At 36.1% G+C, this 21,295-nt stretch overlaps 1 protein-coding gene across 10 annotated transcripts in view; it reads left to right on the plus strand.

The window, feature by feature from the left end:
* VPS13B (vacuolar protein sorting 13 homolog B) overlaps window positions 1–21,295 on the plus strand; it is a 465,113-nt gene that overhangs the window by 252,392 nt on the left and 191,426 nt on the right. For 8 of the 10 annotated variants that reach the window (XM_086741079.1, XM_086741081.1, XM_086741083.1 and 5 more), the window contains 5 exons: window positions 2,739–2,945; window positions 14,788–14,959; window positions 16,011–16,125; window positions 18,209–18,350; window positions 20,148–20,556. In XM_086741079.1, the coding sequence (XP_086597205.1) occupies window positions 2,739–2,945; window positions 14,788–14,959; window positions 16,011–16,125; window positions 18,209–18,350; window positions 20,148–20,556 (1,045 nt within the window). Of the gene's footprint in view, window positions 1–2,738; window positions 2,946–14,787; window positions 14,960–16,010; window positions 16,126–17,605; window positions 17,673–18,208; window positions 18,351–20,147; window positions 20,557–21,295 lie in introns of all 10 variants that reach the window. The other 2 variants (XM_086741084.1, XM_086741085.1) reach the window with 1 other exon arrangement.

Genomic DNA, 21,295 nt, shown 5'->3' on the forward strand with positions numbered 1-21,295 from the left:
GCCATGAAATCTGATTCTGTAGAATGACGGGCTGTATTTTGTCTGTAGATGACAGCCTTAAAGTGGGTGATACTTAGTGAATTTGTTAAATGGTAGCAAAGGTGAAGTATTTTACTATATGACTATTATGATTTAATATGAAACTGTGTTCTGATGGTTGTATTCCTTTAAAGTCAATAGATACTTCCAGTATGCAAAATTGCCAGAATATTGCCTTTTGTTTTAGTTTTCAATTTTCTAGTAATGTGTTATTTTTATAGTATAAAATGCTGTAACATGTTCAACTTCACAAATTTGCCAAGTAGTCAGTGGGGTCTTATTGAGTTATGTGTGGTTTTGCTGGAGAGGGAGTGGAAGCACTGAGAGAGGGAAACTTTTCTTAGCAAGTACTGGCAGAGTTATTCCTATTTTTGTCATTTTTTTTCTCTTGAATAGAGTGTACTAAAAATAATTATTATATATTAACTGTTATGCTCAAAAATACTTATGAAGGAGAGAGGCCTTACACTTACATTAGCTCTTCTAATATAATCATGAACGGATTTTCAAAATACTAAGACTGTTCTCTTGAAAAAGTGCAATCAACAAGAGAAGTAGTAATTTTTCCATTTTAGTGAGTAACAACCAATCAAATAAAATTAAGCGTAGTAAAAATAATCAAAGACAACTTCAACTCTTTATCTGACCTTTTAAAATTTTATTTCTATCTAGGCACATACCGTCTCTTTTGTTTTAATGAGGTTTTGTCGTGAGGCTTTTTGGTATTTTCTCCTTTTTCACATATCTCCATGAAAATCCTCTCCTTCTAGTCAAAGTGTACCTTTTTTCTTGGTGAGCTTATTGTTTTGTCTCTAGTTTCAGAGCAGAGAAGAGTATTAGGGTCATAGTACTTGGTTGTCTGATTGCTGGCGTTATTCTGAGGGATGGCTGTTGTTGTCTGAAATAGCCACTGTTTCAGAATGGCTGCAAAGAATTGGGCCTGGAGTAATGGGTAAGAAGAGTCCAAATTAATCTGAATTAGAAGATTGGCTCCAGAAGCATTGGAGCCAGTCTTGAGAAACAGAACAGAAGATGGCAGACAAATACAAATGTACACTGGGATGGGCCCTTGGAATTCTAAAAATTGCTGAGCAATTTTTAAAAATCTCCCTGATAACATAGGTAATTATTAGCTTCAATGATTATGACTGGTGCAATGCCAATAAGATTTAAACTCTTCAGTGTTGGATTAGCTGACAACAAACCTCGTTACCTTGTGTATGAGCACGTATGTAAACAGAAGTTGCATCATTCCTTCTTTTGCATTTTTTGCTTTATGAACAGTAGTGTAATTAGATTTCTGGAAGCACTGCTTCATTAAGACAAGTATAGCTTAAATTATCCTTTGCTTTCTCGACCAAAAAATATTTTGAGGGAGGTGAGGTTGCAAGCATGTATGATTTGGATATGTGCCTATATCCTATTAATTTTTTAGAGACTCTCTTGCCAGTGAAGTGTCAGCGCCTGTCAGTGTTACGTTATGCAATCAGACGGACATTATTAGTTGATCTTCCCGTGCGACATGGAAAAGACTCAGGAAAACTTAGAAATTTGTAATTAGTAATTTAAAGGCTACCAGTACATATCAGAGTGCTACAAACACAAAATATTTTAAAGCATAGATAAAAGAACTTTTTGCCACAGCCGGAGTTATTGTTTGTCTGTAGATTGCTCTGTATATGAAGACTAGAAAGTACTGAGAAGTTTATCTCCATTAAGGAAAAATTCTGTCAAAACAGTATATGACCTGCTCAGTGTTAGCCTTGGAACTTCAAAAGAAAATCCGACATGAATTAAGAAGGTTTTTATAAAATTCCAGCACTTCACCTCTTAAGGAAAGACTGTAGCATGTACTTTGAGACTTCATCACACACTCTCACGCACAAAATCAAGTACTGTTTTATATCAAATGTAGATTGACAACAGTGTTTTTCTGCATCTGTTCTGCCCACATAAGAAGCCAGCTTCATAGAGTAGATGTGTCCTGAGGCTTAAAGTTCTTATAAATATGAGAATTTCCATTTTTTATAATGGCAAGTGGAGTATGGTATCCAGCTGTGGATCTACTTACATATTGTTTGCAGTTTTCTCTGAGCTTGTTTTATACAGTATATTGCAGTATGTTGTCATACAAATTCTGTGATTAATGCTTATTTACAAAAACTTGTGTAAATATCTTAAAACTGAGTAAAACAATGTGCAAGTTAAACAATGTGTTTCTGAATATTGGAATTACATATACTAGGAGACTATCGAGTTTGATAGTGGATATTCTTCCTAAAACGTATAACAGTTTCATATACTGCATGGGATCATTATTTTAATATTATTTAAATGAGTATTTTTGCATTGTTTTGCCTTTTTCTAGAGTCAGTATCTAAACATATGAAATATACTATAAATTTCCTTCATTTAATTGTTAAAGTTTATATTAGTAAAAGTTTCACAAGACCATGTTATTAGTTATGGTTTTATGAGTTACATACCATATATTTAGACGAAGCACAGATATTTTTTTTATCAGAATCACTATACTGTAACTGATGTTAATTATTTTAATTGCAATGTAGTTGCTTATCAGAACATTATAAATGGTGAGAAGCTCAGTTCTGCTACATTCTAATTCTCAGTGGAGGACTTTGATTTTCCTTCACCTCATTAAGGAAAACTTCATCTTAAAAACAGTTTTTTTCTTTCAGGTGCAGCTTCTGTGTGAACTGGCTGAGATCACAAGTAAAGTTTGGAATAAAGTTCAGAGGAAAGGAATTCTATATCAATCTTCTGTCTATACTGAAACCATGACAGGACCTGCTCCTCCTACCTCCCCAGTTAAAAGTAGTGTTGGTACCGCTCCACCAGATACCAGCACATACAGCCCATCTGCTGACATTGGGACAACTACAGAGGTAGGCTTTCTTAAAAAAGTGTGTCATGTGAGTTCCGACATACAAGGTGTGGTACATAGTCAAGTAAGAATGAGAAGGATCAAAAAGAACACTTTCCCCATTGAAAGTAACTTTGCCCTGATAAACTAATTAAGAGTACTTCATTACTCCATTTGGTGGAACAAGAGGAAACAGAAAAATTAAAAAGAAATTGCTGTATTGCTCCTGTATTTATTATTTGTCTGGATTGTTTGTCTTTGAAGTGAATGAATATTAACTCTTGTCAGAAAATTGTGGTTAGTGTTTTCAGGTCAAGAAGCATAAGGCATGTTTCAAGTCCAGTATTACTAGACTAGTAACCGGTGTTTTAGGAGTCCCTGTGATACCTGTGCTGCTTGCGAGTCATTCAAAATAGCTTCAGCAGTCAGCCTGTCATGTTTAAGCCAGTCACAACAATGCCTGAGTCAGCGGGGAGCTGCTGTGTGTAGGCTGTATTGGCAACCAGGAGAGGTACAGGGACAGCGAAGGCTCCCTGAGACTGACATTGCAGGTCCACCAGCTGTACGCTCACCTCAGGTCCATCCAGCCATTGTTACCTTCCACCTATGAACTAGTTCTGGAGCTCAGTTCCTTCGCTCTCCCAGCTGTCCCATATCTCAGGAGTGCTTTTCTTACATCAGTCACATGACAATTCGAGTATGCAAATATAGAAATTGGCCACTTACTTTAATGTATTTCTGCTTCCTTAATTTGCAGCATTGTGTAACTGTCTGGAGCAATCTGGTACCTGATATTAATCTCTGTATGTGCCTAAGACGTAAAATATTATTCTGAGGCATGGGAAGGAGTTCTGCTTCTCTTGCCACACTGAGGAAAAAAGGCTTATTCTTCTATCAGCGTGAATACGATGTTACACTTCATTAGCTATGTGTCACCAGGTAGTTGATATAGTAGAATGGGTTGTCATAGAAAACTGTGTGACTGAATAGACCTGGTATTTGTGATTTTCTTAGTGCCTCTGTCAAGGTGACTACTTAGAATAATGAGTTGGCCTTGTTTGTGCTCCCAGAGAGAGCAAAAATATGTAAGATTAGTTAAGGTATACCAATGGTATATAATAGGTATGTAATGTTTCATTCTTAACATAAAGCTGTTAGAATATGGGGAGACTGTTCCAAGACTCAGTTTCATTCGCAGGATAAATGCAGCAATTTTGGGAGCATCTCGTAGATCAGTTCTGGAACACCGGGAAATATACAGTAGTTTGAACACTTGAGTGAAATTACATATTCAACAACGTTTGTCCAGGCTTGCTTTAACCCTGTGTATGGTTTATATTAATTCCTAGATTTGGAAAAAAAATTAAATTATGATTGCTAGTGCTTACTTTTTGTATGCATCAGATGCACGTGTGTGCACACATACACACAGATAACTGTCATTAAAACGTGTTTGAGCTAGAGTTTCAGTTCTTAAGTTGTTTCACTAAAATAAGTAAGGGAGTGGGAAACAAAAAAAAGGTAGGAGAACCACACTTGGCCAACCAGTGAGAAATAATAAAAGGAACCAATTTTTCTTCTCACGTTTCTAGTAGACTATTTTAGACAATATAAATTAAATAATTTGTAGCGTAATGGTTGGCAGTGTCTCCATAACACATTCTCTCATGCAGTTGGTGGCTGTCTCTGAACTTATTCAATGTATTTTCTAGTAGCAAAGCACAGGCTAGGTTTTTGTTAAAATGACATGGTTGCTGTCCTGGTTTTTGAGGTAAGGGTTGTTGAATTTAGAGATATATATATAAATTATCTAAGGAATCTTCTCACTTTCACCAGTGAAAGCTGTTTGTCAAGAGTAGTTAATCACTTAGTTTCCCTGTTTCCTTTTGCTAACTTAATTATTATCACCATACCTAGCTGTGGATAGTGTGAGCATGAAATTGTACTCCTCTTTTATTTGAAGAGGGTAAGATGGGAAGATGAGAGAGAGAATCTGGTCGCTTCTGCTGTCTCCAGCTGCTAATGTGAACTGCTTCAGTCTGCTGAATGCCTCAGTTATAGTCCATACAATATAAACTTTATTTGAAGAAAAACAACCTCCTTAGTATGTTCAAACATGCATAGAACCCCATTATATATGCAGGGGTGCATCTGAGTGGCATCTGTACAGAGAGCTATACAGCTATTCCCCTGCCCCAAAAGAAGGTAAAACAATTTGATAGGCCTTGTAGACAAGAAATGTAGACAGTTTTGGGTTTTTTTTATAATTTTTGCTTGTTTGTTTGTTTTGTCTCCTATGACATACAGCAGCTAGTTCTACCTGTCAAATTGCCTAATGGGCTGTAAATGTCAGTCTGTTACACCATACTATTTTCTGTGAGACCAAGCTTTTCTTCTGGGTGAAGACACAGTCCTCCACAGTCTATTGAAGTATGGATCATTGTATATAACATCTGTCTTAGACATAAGACTTTTTATCTGGAGACCCTGCTTGAGGGTCTAACTAGTGAAATCCAAATGAGTATTTTTAAAATGCAATTGCATTGTCTTGCAGCAGAGTACAGTTGAGGGTTGAATATTTTTCCAGATGCCTTCTGAAGAAGTAACTTTAATTTCAAAAAGTGTAGAAGCAGAGTGGTGGATGTCAGAGTAAGCTAATGCTTGTCAGCTTCATGTGTTGTGGTATTCATCAAGTACTCTCTTCAGAAACTGGTATAGAAAATCTGAGCCATGGGGAGGAATTGGTGATATTTGGAGACAGGAAGGCGAAACTTATCTTTAATACCTCACAGAAATGGTGATTGTAGGAACTGGGATGTCAGGAAAGTTAAGCACCTCAGAATAAATGATATTGCATGGAAGCAGAGGATGACTGAAAAAGGTGTACTTTCAGAGAATGATAGAGGGGAAAGGGAAGGTGGAGGCAGCTGAGAAGCTTGGAGCAGCATTCCGCCATTTTCCTGGGTCTGATTTATCTCTGTCAGTGGTTTTGCTGCTGGTAGAAACTGGACCACTCCTTTTTCTTCCCATAGAGTCTGAATTCCATCAAGGGAGCAATAAAAGCAGATGAGGCAGTTATAGTGCAGGCACTCACTGCCAGGAGACCTAACACCAACAAACCCTTTCTTGATTGCTGTCTTGATACCAGCAGGTCTGAAAACAATTTGAAAATACTTGGAGAAAAAGAAAAATACTTTTATTTTAATATCTTTAAATACTGTGTACTTAACAGCTTAACATTCTCTAAAATGCTAGTATTGATTACTCGTAGATGCATATTTGGCCTTTAGAAATTTGAATGTACTTAATATTGGCCTAATGTTATTTGCAAATAAGTCACTGGCAACAAATTTAAGTCCTTGTTATTTGATTTGGAAAATACCATCTTATATTTATAAATTCTAACTTGTTTTCAGACTATTGCAACAGTAATGTTTTTAATGAAAGAAGTGGAGAAGGCAACATGTGAAAGTTGAGTGCATCAGCCACAATTTCACTTTGCACCTATATATTTTATAGTCACTATTACTGATAAGCAGCCATGAAGTGTGTAGAGTAATTAAATAACAATATGTATTTCTACAATTTTGACTTAGGGAGATTTTCCAGAAGTTTGCGTTTTATCAGTCTGTATTTTGTTTATATGTTCTTATATTTTTAAATCTTAAAGTTTATTGAACAAAAATACCTTGTTGCAATAGGTACCTTTTTTTTTAAGTATGGAGATTTTACAGTCAATGTGTTATTTTGTTCTGTGGGAGACAAGTGATTATTTTTAAAGCTTCATTCAGCTGCGATGGACTTGCTATAAATGAATCGGAAGAAAGCAAGCTCTCACTATTGTTTATATTAGACAGCAAAAGAAGTAATTTGTTTATGTGATCTGTGGATGATTTATATTTTAAACTGTTTGTAATTCTTTTCATGCTGACAAGTTGATAGTGAGCACCACAGTCCTGTGTGGATAAAGCTACCTAGCTTGCTGAATTTTAGCCTGGATGGTGGTGAGACAGGGAGACATGAGTGAGAGGCTTAAGTACTGGAGGGCTGGAAACAGTTAATCATTTTTACCATCCCTTCTTTGGAACAGCAAAAGCAAAGGTAGTACAGACTACAACAGGCCACTTGTTACTGTTTACTTAAGTACAAACAGTGGTAGAAGTGTTTAGTCCTTGGGGAAACTCAGTGATTGAGCAAGAACGCAGAAGTTATTTTGATAAGGCATAGCAGTAGTGTGGCCAAACTGTGATCATCCCTGAGCTTTAGGCAGGCCAAGGATGAAGGCCTCATATGTTTGGATCTTCCTGATGAAAAAAGATAAATTCTGCTAAGAAAATAAACTCAGTATATTGGTCAATTTGCAACAATTGGTGAAAGAATTAAATTGTATATTTTAGGACTTGGCATGAGAAGTTGTGGGAAAATACTTCAGGGTTTCTAACTCTGGCTTGATTTTTCTGTAGATCTGGAAAGAGAGCAGAAAATTAATGCATAAACATATTTAACAATACCACGCTGGGTGCTGAAAATCCAACATGAAAATTGAAACTGCATGAGAAACAAGAGCACAGTCTTTCTTCCCACTTCAGTTTTGTAGTCTTTCACTGCAAAGAATTTCTAAGAATTTGGGCTTGTTTAAAAAAAAAAAAAAAAAGACGTAAGCTACTGCAGACCATCGGTTTTTCAGTCCCTGTGACTCTGCCTAATGGTTCGGGTTACAGTACTGTTAACAGAAGGCTAAGAAGAAATGCAATCTCTTCATTTTTTGCTACCCAAAGGATAGCCATATAGCAACGTCTGCCTTCACAGGAGCATCTGCAATGCTTCTGCTGCTGAGAAAGAGAATGGGCCAATTCAACTGTTTATGTACGTTTGAATGGCAGAAAAAATTAAGATGGTATGTTCACATTGAACTGTTGAAGTAGGGGATGGGTGGAGCCAGTAACCCAGTAACCTCTGACAAGGACGTGGTGTTGAGCAGCTGGGGATGTCTGTTGATAAGCTCTGCAGCTGGCATAGCTGCAAGCAGAAGAGGGTATCGCTGAAAGCCTCAGCTTAATGCAGTTTTAGCTATACTGTCAAGCTAGCTAGTCCAAGTGGTAGTACACACAAGTGATTTGGAATACCAGATGGGAACGCAGTAACCCAAGTACAGAATTGCAGTGCAAAGCCAAGCACAAGTGAGTTGAGGCTCTAGTTAGGACTTGCCGGCCCTGTGGTAGAACAAGTTCAAAAGCCCTGGCAATTGCAGGTGCAGGTGTCTGACCCCCAACTTACTCTGCTTCTGACTGTGTCCAGAGGTTCACAATTCCTTTATTACTGATAACATTATTTTACATTGACATCCTCCATTGACTACTAGAAACTCAAGGACTGGTTTTCTGTTTCAGGTTCACTTCCAGAAATACATGCATATGCAGGCCTTACTTGTGCGTTGACTAAATGAAGTTTTGTTCTATAGCTGCGCATTTTGTGCTCCACAATTTGAATAGGATTTAATAAAGGCATCTCACATGCTACAGGAATTGAAGTGTGAGAAACATCTGCAAATCAGACAAGCATAAGCACAAACAACATTGGAATGATGCCAGCGAAAGCTTAGCTCCAGCAGTAGTAATGGAAACCATGAGCACATTGGCCACTTTTCCTCACCTGTGTGGGTTTTGGTTTTACCATATCAGAAATATGGCCTATTCCATTATGTATTCAGAAAAGCAGGCAGTTTCTAATGATATATATGAGCCTGTACCTGTAACTCTGGTTTTTTTTTAAACTTCATAGATATAATAGGCTTGGAATTTGGTAGAGGTCACATTCCCTAAAATTCAGATTTTCCTACTTTTAAATTTAATTGCATATTCCTGGGTTAATTTGCTTTTTATGTATGTTTGAGGTTATGCTAGATATATACAGTTCTTCAAGAAACGCACAAATACTGTTATAAGTAACCTTGTGCCAAAATTATTGACTGATTGATTCCTTGAGAGGCATAGTATATAATTTAATATCTTTTAAAAAATAAGCTTAAAGAGAAGTGTGGGAAAATGATAGCTTCAGTTTTCTTCAGAACAAAGTTATCTATATACTCAAACCACTAAACAAAAACAGCTCTCTGTGGAAAAAAAAGTTAACAAAATGCCTGGAACATCTGAACGCATTATATTATGAAAATGAAAGAACCCAATTATAAAATTCAAAACTTGCCATGTTGGCAGAATGTATTTGCTGTTAACTGTACCCCTTTAATTTACTATTGTTTTCTTCTTCTTTAACTATCGAAAATGTAGAAACCTGCCAAAATTTTAGAACTAAGTTGATTTTAGAACATGCCCAGTGGGAGAGTGAGGGTGTGTATGGAGAGTGGGGAGGGGACTGTCTCTCATTCCCGCCCTTTCCATCACAGTTCGTAAGTTACAGTTTGGCAAATTAAGTGTGCCTACAGTACAAAAAGAACTTTAAAAATACTCCGGCTCTGAAAAAAAGGAAAATGCTTTTTTTAGAATGAAAAGAATAGAGAGCAGCAAGTTGGTCCACAGAATATCAACATTGGCTTGAACTTTTACTTGAACTGTAAATAAGCTTATTATCAGGTTTAAATAAGTAGAGTTTCTCTCTTTCCTTAACCTTTAATTGGCTTCCATACCCTGTGAAATCCGCCTGAGGATCTCAGCTAAGGGAAATTGTCCTAGGCTGTCTCCTTCCTTCAGAGCTGCTCTGCTGAAGGGGTTACGCCTGTTCCATTCAGATGTCTCTAGAGCATTTGAGGTTTGATGAGAACAGTCATCCCAAACACAATGAAACTCCCACACAGAAGCATCATCTTTTAGGGGTATTATTCAACAGCAGATTACAAAGGTGTGGGAAGTTATTGCAAGGCAGAGTGTCAAAGAACTGTTTTGGATGAGTTATACAAAAGAAACAAGAAGAAGAAGAAAGGAGTTTATTGACAGAAATTAAAAGGCTAAGAACTCATGCCATGCTGATGGCATGAAATTGCAGGTCATGAAATAGGATGAGGCTTCTCTGATGTCAGAAGGAGGACTTTGCAAATAGAGATACATTAAGAAGGGAGACAGGATTCTCAACATATTGTGTTCTTTCCAGCTCTGGAAGGATACATTTTTACTCCTGTTTTTTATAGCTTTACAAGTAGTCAGAGTAGACAGTTGGAGGGGAGGCAAGCTAGTGTTTGAAGAGGGTGGACAGGGAAAGTCAGATGATGGCAAAATGACTGGGTACTTGTTGCCTACTGTCTTATGCCACTGTCCTGTTAATGGAGGCTGCCGTTTCAAAAGAAGCAGTAAGGACTACCATTGGTTAACAATGGAGAAGTGGCTGCTCTGTGTACATCCTTTCAGATGTTGAGGGTCTTCCAGGCCTGACACTCTCCAAGGCTATTTCCCGATTTTCATTTCTTCCCCATACTTTTCCATTCCAAGGACAGACACCATCATTCTTGAAGAAACAAGGGCAAATCGTGCCTGACCAGTTTGGTGGCCTTTTATGACAGGGTTACAGCATTGTTGGAAAAAGGGACGACCAACTAATATTGGTCACTAAACAAAACCGCAACAGTCATCTACCTGAACTTGTGCAAAGCATTTGACACTGTCCCACACAACATCCTTGTCTCCAAACTGGAGAGGTGTGGATTTGAGAGACAGACCACTCAATGGATAAGGAATTGGCTGGATAGTGAAGCCGAAAAGGCTAAAATAAAAGAAACTTAATAGTCCATGTAACTATTAAGCAGGTATTCTTAATTACAGCGCTGGGCACACGGGTGATCACTCCTCCAAACGTGTGCAATGTGTTAAGGAACAGGTACAGTATTTATGCATCATAGACATACATATTCATAGAATTCCCGCGGACTTGGTTATATATTAATTAGGTTTCTGAAAAATCATTATCATAAGTTTCCTCCCACGACAGGTTATTCTCCAGTCTCTGTGTCCATCTCGTGTCTGTTCTCAGGAGTCATAGTCTCCCTGGTGGTCATTCTCTCCTCCTTATCACTGTGTCCAGCTGCGTGGGTTCAGACCTTTGTCCTGCTTTGTTCTTGCTGCCAGGGTGGTTTCTTGCTGTTCCCAATTTCCTTGGTTATTCCACCCTATCAGTTGGTTCTAAACTTCTTAAGTCCCCTTATCTTGGTCTCAGCCAGTGTGTCTGTACCCCCTCAGGGTGTTCCCATCTAACTTATCTTAGCTCTTGCTAGAGCATCCTGAAAGTATCTCGTTAGGTTAAGTTTATGACTCTACTGTTCTTTCTCTCAAGGTTAGTAAATCATTGATCACTATTTATCAGCTGGATTCCTTAGTATTAACCTCTTCTTTCAATAGCCACACTCAAAGAGTTGTGGTCAACAGCTAGATGTCCAACTGGAGACCTGTAACGAGTGGTGTTCCTCAGGGGTTGGTATTGGGACCATCCTTGTTTAACATCTTTGTCGGCAACATGGACAGTGGGATAGAGTGCACCCTCAGCAAGTTCGCTGATGACACCAAGCTGTGTGCTACAGTCAACACGCTGGAGGGAAGGGATGCCATCCAGAGGGACCTTGACAGGCTGGAGAGGTGGGCCCATGCCAACCTCATGAAGTTCAACCAGGCCAAGTGCAAGATCCTGCACCTGGGTCGTGGCAATCCCAGGCACAAATACAGGCTGGGCAAAGAATGGATTGCAAGCAGTCAGAGTTCCTTGACACATTATGACTAATATTAAGGAAATCTTCCCAATTATAACAGCATTTGCTTTCTGTACGCTGATGAAACACTTTTCATAGAGAATGTTTCATGCATCATGAACTCCTTTGCAAGAAGCAGGCGTTTTTTATTTTGCTGTTCACCAGCCAGTGATGCTTAGTGGTGATAGTACTAATTTCTAATCCTAGAGATTTACAAAGTTGAAGTACTCCATTTTTAGAAACAGCAACTTTGATTCAAGTAGCTACCAGGATTGTCTTTTTTCTGTAATGCTTTTTGGGTTTTTTTAAAACAGATTTCTTTAATACAGTCAGCATAAATTTGTACATAGACAGTTTTGAACATCCCTAAATTATGTACTACATTAATAATGAAAGACACATTAGATGGATTAATAGTCTTGAACCATGGTAAAGTTAGAATTGGACTCGTATTTCTTTACATTTTCCTCTTCACAAATTAATCTGAAGAGCAAAAGCCCACTGTCATTTGAATGACATTTCATAAAGCAAAATCTCATTTCTCAGTCCATAAAACACATATTGTTTCTAAGTCTAGTGATGATGATATTTTTTAAAATTGCACAAGTTTATAGTTATATGACATGTTATGGAGATACTACTGCTTTTTTAAAAGATGAATTGATGGTAGTAAGATAATTCTTTTCTTTCCAAATTGTGTAATTTCACCGTGGAATGAGTGTTACAGTGCTGTATGTCATCTCCCTCCATCAGTACTTAGCCTGAAAGTTTGTCTTACTTGGCCTGATTTTTTTTTCCTTTTATTTGTTTTAAAAATGAGATGAGGAGATTTAAATGTGTATATATATTCCACAAAGAAAGCTTGTATTAATAGCGGCTAACTTTCTGCGCCTCTGAAGTCTAATAGTTTTTCAAAAGACGGTCAACTGTGGCTCTACAGGTAGTCTGTTCAGAGCTGTAAGCAATAATGCCTTAAAATAAGTACAGAAATAAATGTACCTGTTTTCTTTCATGTGTTTTGATCAATGCAAAACCACTGTCATCACAGACAATAGAAGGTGAACTGAATAATAATTCTCATTTCAGCACTTCATACTATGTCTGTTGAACTGGTCCAGATTTTGTAGTCTCATGTTTAGATATTATTTTCCAGTACCATATGTTGCACAAACTCTCCCTTCCTCATATGCATGAGTATCTGGAGTGGTAAGTTCTCTCTGTCAGCTATTGACAATGTAGATGGTTTCTTACCAATTGTAATAGGTATCACTGGGTCTTTCAAGGGTCAAGGTTACTGCACACAGATAAAGTACTTTGCTGTTTCTGTCTGTGTCCTCTAAGGATTTTGCTGAGACAAAAAATAAATATATAAAAAATGTTTTTGAGTGACATAGAGCTGAAAGTGTGAAGCAGAAGCTGTATTTCAGTGTTTCTCTGAAAAAAAAAGAAAGTAGTAAAGGTAGTTACAGTCTTCATTATGAAATAAATTCTAAAAGCACAGTGTCAGCTGCTCCATTTGGGGTATGTCAACCCAAAGTCATAATGGATTACATGCAAAACTTTTGTAAGATTTTGACCTACTTTCTTGTCTTCTCTTACAGTTACATTGGTGGTAAGAGGACATAGATACATGGTAGAAATCCTATAATTAAACTGTAGGCCAGAGTCGATTGAAAATGTGATTTATCAACATAAATGCTTCCTTGTGAGCTCTGTCATTTGGTTTGGGATAAGTTCTGCCTGTCCAGAAAATAGATAGGTAACAAAATTTCCATACTCACATTCTCCAGTCTTGGACGGCAGAATGAGTCAAATTTAAAATTTTTCCACTGAAAGGGAGCTTTTCTGAGACATCTGAAGCTGAAGTGAGTGCATTGTCATTTCTTGCTTAACAGGTTAAAATTGATTCAGTCACACTGCAATGCTTTCTGTGTAGGTTTGATTCCAGGGTGTCTTCCATATAAATCATCTCGATTAGTTGTTAGATACATCTCAAAATTCCAAAACATTGTTCATCGTAGTATACAATTCCTAATCCTCAAAACCTTCATTGAAAGTTAAGACTTTGGGTATTTATTGGTCTGTAAATCTTAGAAACAACTTGGTCTTGATGGATCAAAGTGACAATACCCTGTTCCTTTCCTTCTCTGCCTCAGTAACGAAGAAAACCTGCAATACTTGATGGAGTTGAAAGTGAAGATGCTGGTGGGTTTTTAGTGGCTTCTGGTTGACATTAATGACTTATGTGTCCATTGCATTCAGTTTAATAGGCTGTAAACACTAGGAACTGATGAGTAGTTATATGTTTGCATCTTTCCTTTCCTATTTGGAGGCAGTAAGTTCCAGCAAAGGAGCAGGATCAAGTCCTGTGACTGGTAAATATTTCAGTTGTGCCATCAAAAGTTATCAAAATGTGCCTCTAGGGCTCTGATAAGCTCTCATCATAGGATTTTCAGTATAGCTTTAATTTGTCATGTTCTTCTCCTAAAAACATTAACCTTTTTTACTTCTTTCTTGAGCCCTTAATGTTTTAGGGAATGAACGGAGATTATTGATGACACAGAAGCTTCTACAAGCTCGTTTGTCATCATATATTTAAGAATATTGCAAGTGACAATCACCTTTTTAAACAACAGAAGTATCTAAAAAGTGGCAACTATAATGTTTCAGATTCTTACAAAAAGCTATTATTTTGTGAAATAATTTTCCTAAGCAGTTAAAGGGAAGCACCTAGAAGAAGCAGGGGGAAAAAAGCCAAGCCCAAAAAGAATGTGTATGTAGTAGAGAAGTGTTATGACCATACTAGGTGGCTTTTCATTTGTCACCTCTAACAACTCTTTCTTCCTTTGTCTTTCAGATATGTGCAAGCATGATTATCCTCTTTCCCATTTCATCTCAGAATATTCATATCAGCCCATGTTTTTCTATTGATGATAGTATTTCATTAGTGTAGAGTTAATGAGGAAAGGTCACTATGCCAAGTGGAACTGAGTCATGGAACCTTACAGTTCCCCCTTACAGGGGAATATATTTTATTTTTTTTCCTGATGTTAAAAAATTGCTTAATTCAAATATACTATCAGTGAGTCTATATTTATGTAGTTTGGGCATCTACATCAGTCTAGAGAGAAGAAAAAACAATACTTTTTGTTCCTCAGCTATTACATCTGTTTTATAGGGTGATTCTCTTCAGGGTGGTGATGATTCTCCATTCTCAGACTCCATTACATTGGAACAAACAACAAGTAACATCGGGGTCTCAAGTGGACGCGTCAGCCTATGGATGCAGTGGATGTTGCCAAAAATTACGATTAAATTGTTTGCTCCTGATCCTAGAAATAAAGGCACAGGTACTGAGCATTTTTTCCCCAGTATACTATTTTAAATTCCATACCGTATTTTACAGCAGAGTATTAGCTATTCAGAGCATTTATGAACGATGCAAAAATAATGATATAGAAGATCTATATTTTAAACTAGAGTGACAAGCTGTACTTAAGCTAGTCTGTGTAATCAGAATTCAGTGTCATTTTTTGGCATAAACTTCCCCCTCCATGTGCAAAGATGATTATATTAAATTGGAAATGAGTTGATTATTTTACTTGAGTCTGCATTTGTTGCCTTAGAAGCAATTGTGTTTCATTTTTATATGATTTAGTAGTGTTTTCTGTGTGTCCATGCGTAGACATGTAGTTTTGTACCGATAATTTCAAATTTGAATATAACATAAGCATCATAGTATAATCCTTAGAGTAACAGGAAGTTTATTATGGAGTTCAACATAGAAGTTTCAACTTCCGTGTTGAAAAATAAATATGTGTGGTACACAGCTCCTCTTTTCTCCTTTGAGATTAAAGTTTTATTATCATCCGGGCAGTAATTTTTTGAAAGGAACTCAGATTCTGTAAATGTGCTGCAGGACTTCAAGTATTTTTTTTTTAATTAGGAAACACTACTGCTTAACCATTAACATTGTTACTCATAGAAACTGAAAAAATAAGGAGACTAATGATCAAAGTTGATTTTCAAAGAGATGTACTCAAACCTTTGTTTTTAAAAAACTAATTACATGAGAGAAAGAAAACTCAAGTACTGATAGAGTAAATATCTTGGCAAATATTTGTTTTACGGTTTTTTCAGGAATTATGCTATGAACACCTATACTAAAACCCCCATATATAAGTCTCTGTACACAATTGTGTAAAAAGGTTTGATTCTAGGATTTGTTTCTGGTTCCTGTCTCTGTGACACTTGAGTGAAAAAATGCTGTATGAAAAATCTCTGAGTAGAGGTATCATCATCCTATTTACAAAATGTAGTGTTTCACATATATTTCTTGCTTTCAAAGTTGCAAGTTTCAGATTAATAACTAATAATTTTATTTTTTTTTTACTATTGCAGAAGTTTGTGTTGTCAGTGAATTAGAAGATCTCAGTGCCTCAGTGGATATGCAGGATGTCTATACCAAAATCAAATGTAAAATAGAAAGCTTCAATATTGATCATTACAGAAACAGGTAATTCCTGGGAGTTACTCTGCTTTAATTTCAAATTGAAAGGAAGCAGCAGGTACTGGGTTTATTTCTTAATTCTTATTTTGAATTTAAGGTAATTGTTCAATTTCAGTGAAATTATTTTAAACTTTTAAAGTAGTAAAAATCAGAGTTACGTTTTCTCAGAATTGTAACTGGTTCCAAAGAAATACATAGAAATCATTACAAATCACAAGAGTGTTTTTTTTCACACTTGCTGCTCTGTTGGTCCATTAGACAAAAATTACTCATTTTAGCTGCACTTTGAATGGGAAATTCCTTAAATATTACTTCATGTTGTCTTAGCAAGGGCTGATATTTAATGATTTATGGTACCAAATCTTAGATATTAAAAATAAGTTTCTAAGAAATGGAGTTGTTTCCTTTGCTGTGGCTTAGCAACACTGTAATGCAGGGAACTAAGCTGATTAACTGTGTCTCTGTGACACAGCATAGTGTTACGCAGACGTGCCCAAGTAAAATTTCACTAGTTAATGTCAACGAGTATATCATCAATATTATGTACATTTAAGGTAGATAGTTAGTCCTACTATATGTCTTGCAACTTTATCAAGTCTTGTTAGTTGAAAAGTTTGCTGCACCAATGTGACTGTGTTCGTTTGGCACCCAGGCTCACGATTCTTTGCCACCTTCTAGCTTGTGTTGGCCATGAACGCACGAATCTTGACAAAAAAAGGGAGAATTTATGTAGTCTTTAATCAACTTGGTTAGTGTTTGCCGTCACAGATCCAACAGATTCCATTATGGGAGACAAAAATTAAGAGAAAATAGAATAGTAGTTGTGTTGTTCTCTGAGAGGGGAAAAAAGTATAGTTAGAAGCTTCAGAACATTTTTTGGCACTGAAAATGACTAAAATATTTAGTAGCACAAGTCATTTTAACTTAGGAGCCAATGTCTGCAAGGTCTTACTGGACACTTACTGTTCCTTATGTACAATAGGAAGGAAATTTAGTATCAACTTAGCAAAGTTACCAACATTTCTGAGACTTTCTTCTGAATAGCTGCCTAAAATAAGTTTGAATTCCTGTTCTTTTGCCTAAGTTACAAATGCAGTTATTGTTTGTACATATTGTAATATTTGATAATAAAAATTTATACTCTATTTAAAAAAAAAAATCGAATCAAGTCATGATGCTCTAAAATGCTTTGGAATCCCAGTAGCTAGGTGCTCTTAACAAGCTTCTTTGTCCACAGATTCTATGGAGAGCTGAGAGAGGATACTTCACTCCCAGGAGCATAGTGCTCCATTAGAAATGTTTTCAACTTCAGAGTGTTCTTGTTTGCTAAAGTTATACTGAGGCTTTAAAAGTTAATCCACTTCACAAAATTGTTACTGTTCTCGTATTTCATAATCTCTTCAGAGTACCTTTCTTTATCTTTAAATCTCTGTGGACTAAAACCAAAAGCAGAGAGGATAGATAAGGTGAACATTCTGTCTTCCAGGCCAGAGGGAGACTGGCAGTCAGGACATTTTGAAGGAATATTTCTACAATGCAGAGAAAAGCTTTTGGTGAGATTTCTTTTAGTAAACTAAGGTGCTTACCTGAATAACTCTTCTTAAGCAACATGTTTTTCTGTATTCGTATGTATGTTAAAAAGAATGATTACAAGAACTGTAGTATGACTCACTTTTTAATACTTAATAGCTCATTTTTTTAAAAATAGTACTATGATTTTGTAACGTATATGAGTACAGCTTTCTGTTCAGTTTCTTGGTTCTTGTAATCATTCTCCTCCTCATTCTAATAAAGCTGTCTGCTGAAAACCCAGGGGTAAGTTCCTTTTCTGTATGCAAGATTTTACTATGCTTTTGTTCTCATGTATCTTGACCTCTTGCTGTAGGTTGTCCTTTTTTTTCCAGTTTTTTGCTTGACCTGATTGAATTTCAGCTTTTTAGGAAAAGGTATGGCATAGGCTTTATCTTGCAATTACGTAGAACCATGCAAGTGTAATGTAATTTTTTTTTTTTTTTGCTTATAGCAATTTTTTTTTTTTTCCCCCTGCTTTTTGTCTTCCCCTCTTCCATGCCTCGCTCATTACCTCAAGCCTTGGGGAAGATTCTTGGTCTCTGGGGCAATATGGAGGTGTGTTCCTTTCCTGTACAGACAAGCTGAACAGACGTACCTTGTTGGTTCGACCCATCAGCAAGCAGGACCCTTTCAGTAATTTCTCTGGCTTCTTTCCATCTGTAAGAATCTTTAAAAATATTTTTTTACTACAGAACTTCCACTAATAAATGCCAATTGGCGTAAAAAAAATAATAATTCTCAAATGGCTTTAGTTTTTTTTGTCATCTACATTTTTTTGACTGAATATGTATATTGATTATATTACTTCTGTTATTTCCCTCTTACATTTTAGTAATATTTGTCCGTCATTTTTTAGTAGATATGGGAATGAGAGTTGATGGTTCACAACTTGGTACATAACAGCAGTCCACTGAAGTCAATGGGATTCATTTATATTAAAAGTGGGCGCATACAGTAATGTTTGCAGACCAAGTGTGTAAAAGCCAGTACTGAACATTTTGTTCATGTAGTTCTGTTATCTACATAGGAGTTTCAGCACTTTATATTACTGCAATATACCTTTATGCAGCCTTTAAAAATTGCTTCCTATAATTATGATAATACAGCAATTAACAATTTAGTATTTGAATCTTTCTTCTGAATGCTTGCTATATTACTTGCTGATTCAGAATGCCTCAGTGTGAGGTATTCAACCCCTTTTTTTCTTGCTTTTTTATCCTTAAAAGATTTTATATGTCATGACATTGCCCTCTTTATCTTCACAAATGTATGGTTGTATAAAATATTTTTATGTTAGTGGAAGTTCTGTGTGGTCTGATTTATTTTCATCATGATTATTGATTGGTAATACTTTCTCCTACTCTGTTTGTTTCAGTTCTTATAGGAAATTAACTTACTAATTTGTTTTAATTCACTTAGTCATAAAAGATTCCAGTTTTTCAGCATTTAAGCTATTCATCCTATTTATTTAACAAAGTTATGTTATTTTTCTGTTACAAGGTTTAAATTACATTAAATTGATTTTAATCAAGTTTAAAATGCTGAAAGAAGCAACTACCTGCAAAATGTAGTTGCTTTCATTTGTGCTCACGTAATTAAAGATAATATTTAAACAAACTTATAGAATTAAATTTAAATGTTTATTACACTGTTAAAATAATAGTTTTCCTAGTTATAATTTTTACATTTTTCACTCACTAACAATGCATGACTGAAAGACTTTCAAATATGAGTACTGTACTATATGCCTTCTGGTAGCTAAGCATCTAACTGTCGTCTTTATCTAGGAAATCTATCCTTCCAAGTGAAGGAATCTGCTATTTCTAAAGTACAGTGCAACATATCTTTATTTGAGTGATGTGCTTTAGCACATTGTACAGCTGTTCTCTTTAAATACTCAGAAGTAATGAGGGCAACACCTGGTCAATTCTTAGAGTATTTAGTTGACTATGGGTAGTTTATACACCCGTGTTTAGATGAAGTGAACCTATCTCAGCACCCAAGCAGTATTTTAGCACCTATGTTGCTTGCACATACAGAAGGAGCAATGCAAGGGAGTAAGATTTAGTTCTAAAATGTCTAAAGTGAGACAGAAATCAAAATATGTAACTGTGTGAAAAATTATCAGAAAACATTTGGTAAATTTAGACTCTTGAATATATAGGAGGATTTTTTGGCTGATTGGATTTTAATTTCATACAACATAAATAATCAAAAAAGAAAAAAATGTTCACCAGTTCATAGCTTTAGCTGACACAAAGTGAAGTGTGGACACAATGTGGACCGATTGTCCACTCAAAAAAAATGAAAGGAATTTTTTCTACTGTTCAGAGACAGTGGAAAGATATTAGAAAATATAGAACACTAGGCGTCCTAACTAACAGAGAATGTGGCAATTGATGGATATTGTATGTGTATATTTTTTCAGCAGGTTTTTTTTTTTTTCCTTGAAACAGACAACTGCAAAACTTTTAGACGGCTCACACCAACAGCATGGATTTCTTTCTCTCACTTATACCAAAGCTGTGACAAAAAATGTGCGGCACAAACTGATATCAAGAAATGAACGGAGAACATTCCATAAGCTATCAGAAGGTCACACTGATGGTTCTCCTCACTTTCTTCATGAGATCCTTCTTTCTGCTCAGGCCTTTGATGTGGTCCTCTGTTTTCCATTGCTTTATGCAATTGCAAGCATTTTTCAAGCCAGGTTGCCGCGGAGTCAAAAGGAGAAAAGAAAATCACCAGGTCAACCTATGAGAACTCATGCTCTAACTTCCCGCAACTTGCCTCTGATTTATATCAACACTGGTGTAATAAGAGTCTTCTTTCCCAAAAATGAGGAAGATCGTCATACTGCAGAAGGTATTTTATGTTAGAGAATTTTTGCTGTCCAGTATTGTAGACAAATACTCTAACTTAGTTAAGTTGCTGACCATTGCCAAGGCCTTTATTTAAGGGTCAGAGTTAGGAAATGTTCATGCTACTTCTCTGCAGATTTGCTAAACAGTTTTTTAGGTATTTATTTGATCTTTGCTTTCCCTTTAAATTTTTCTCAAAACATAATTGCAACAAGTACAGACAGTGAGAATTTACATAAATAATTAATTTTTTTTTGCCAGCATCCTCTACAATTTTTCAACTGGGAGTGCTGTAAGTACAGAAAGATAAAATTAGACTGACTGCGTTGGCAAGAAAGAATTATGATTCTGGTTGGAAGGGAGTTCTAGGGCATGCTGTCAGGAAATATTTTTTTACAAGTATGCTTTTGTAGCTCTGTAGCTGTATACTTCATTAAAAATAAGTTATTGAAAACTTTGTCTTGTTGCTATCCCTTGCTTGAAAGTGTATACAAAGAACAGAATTTCCACGGTTAAGCATGGATATAGGAAGAAAAACTATGTATGCTTTTAAAGAGTAATACTAAAAGATTAGCTTTACTATATTAATAAGAAAGTCAGCTGACCTCTTCTACTGGAAAATTCTGAAATATCATCACTATGAAAATCAGTACCATTCTCCTTTCATTTCTTCTTTCACCTCAGATTTTCCCAAACTGTCATCTGTTTCTGAATGTGAAATGAATTGCTTCTCTCTTCTACTG

This window comes from Chlamydotis macqueenii, chromosome 2, assembly GCF_036417535.1.
Source record: "Chlamydotis macqueenii isolate bChlMac1 chromosome 2, bChlMac1.mat, whole genome shotgun sequence".
Lineage (NCBI taxonomy): Eukaryota > Metazoa > Chordata > Aves > Otidiformes > Otididae > Chlamydotis > Chlamydotis macqueenii.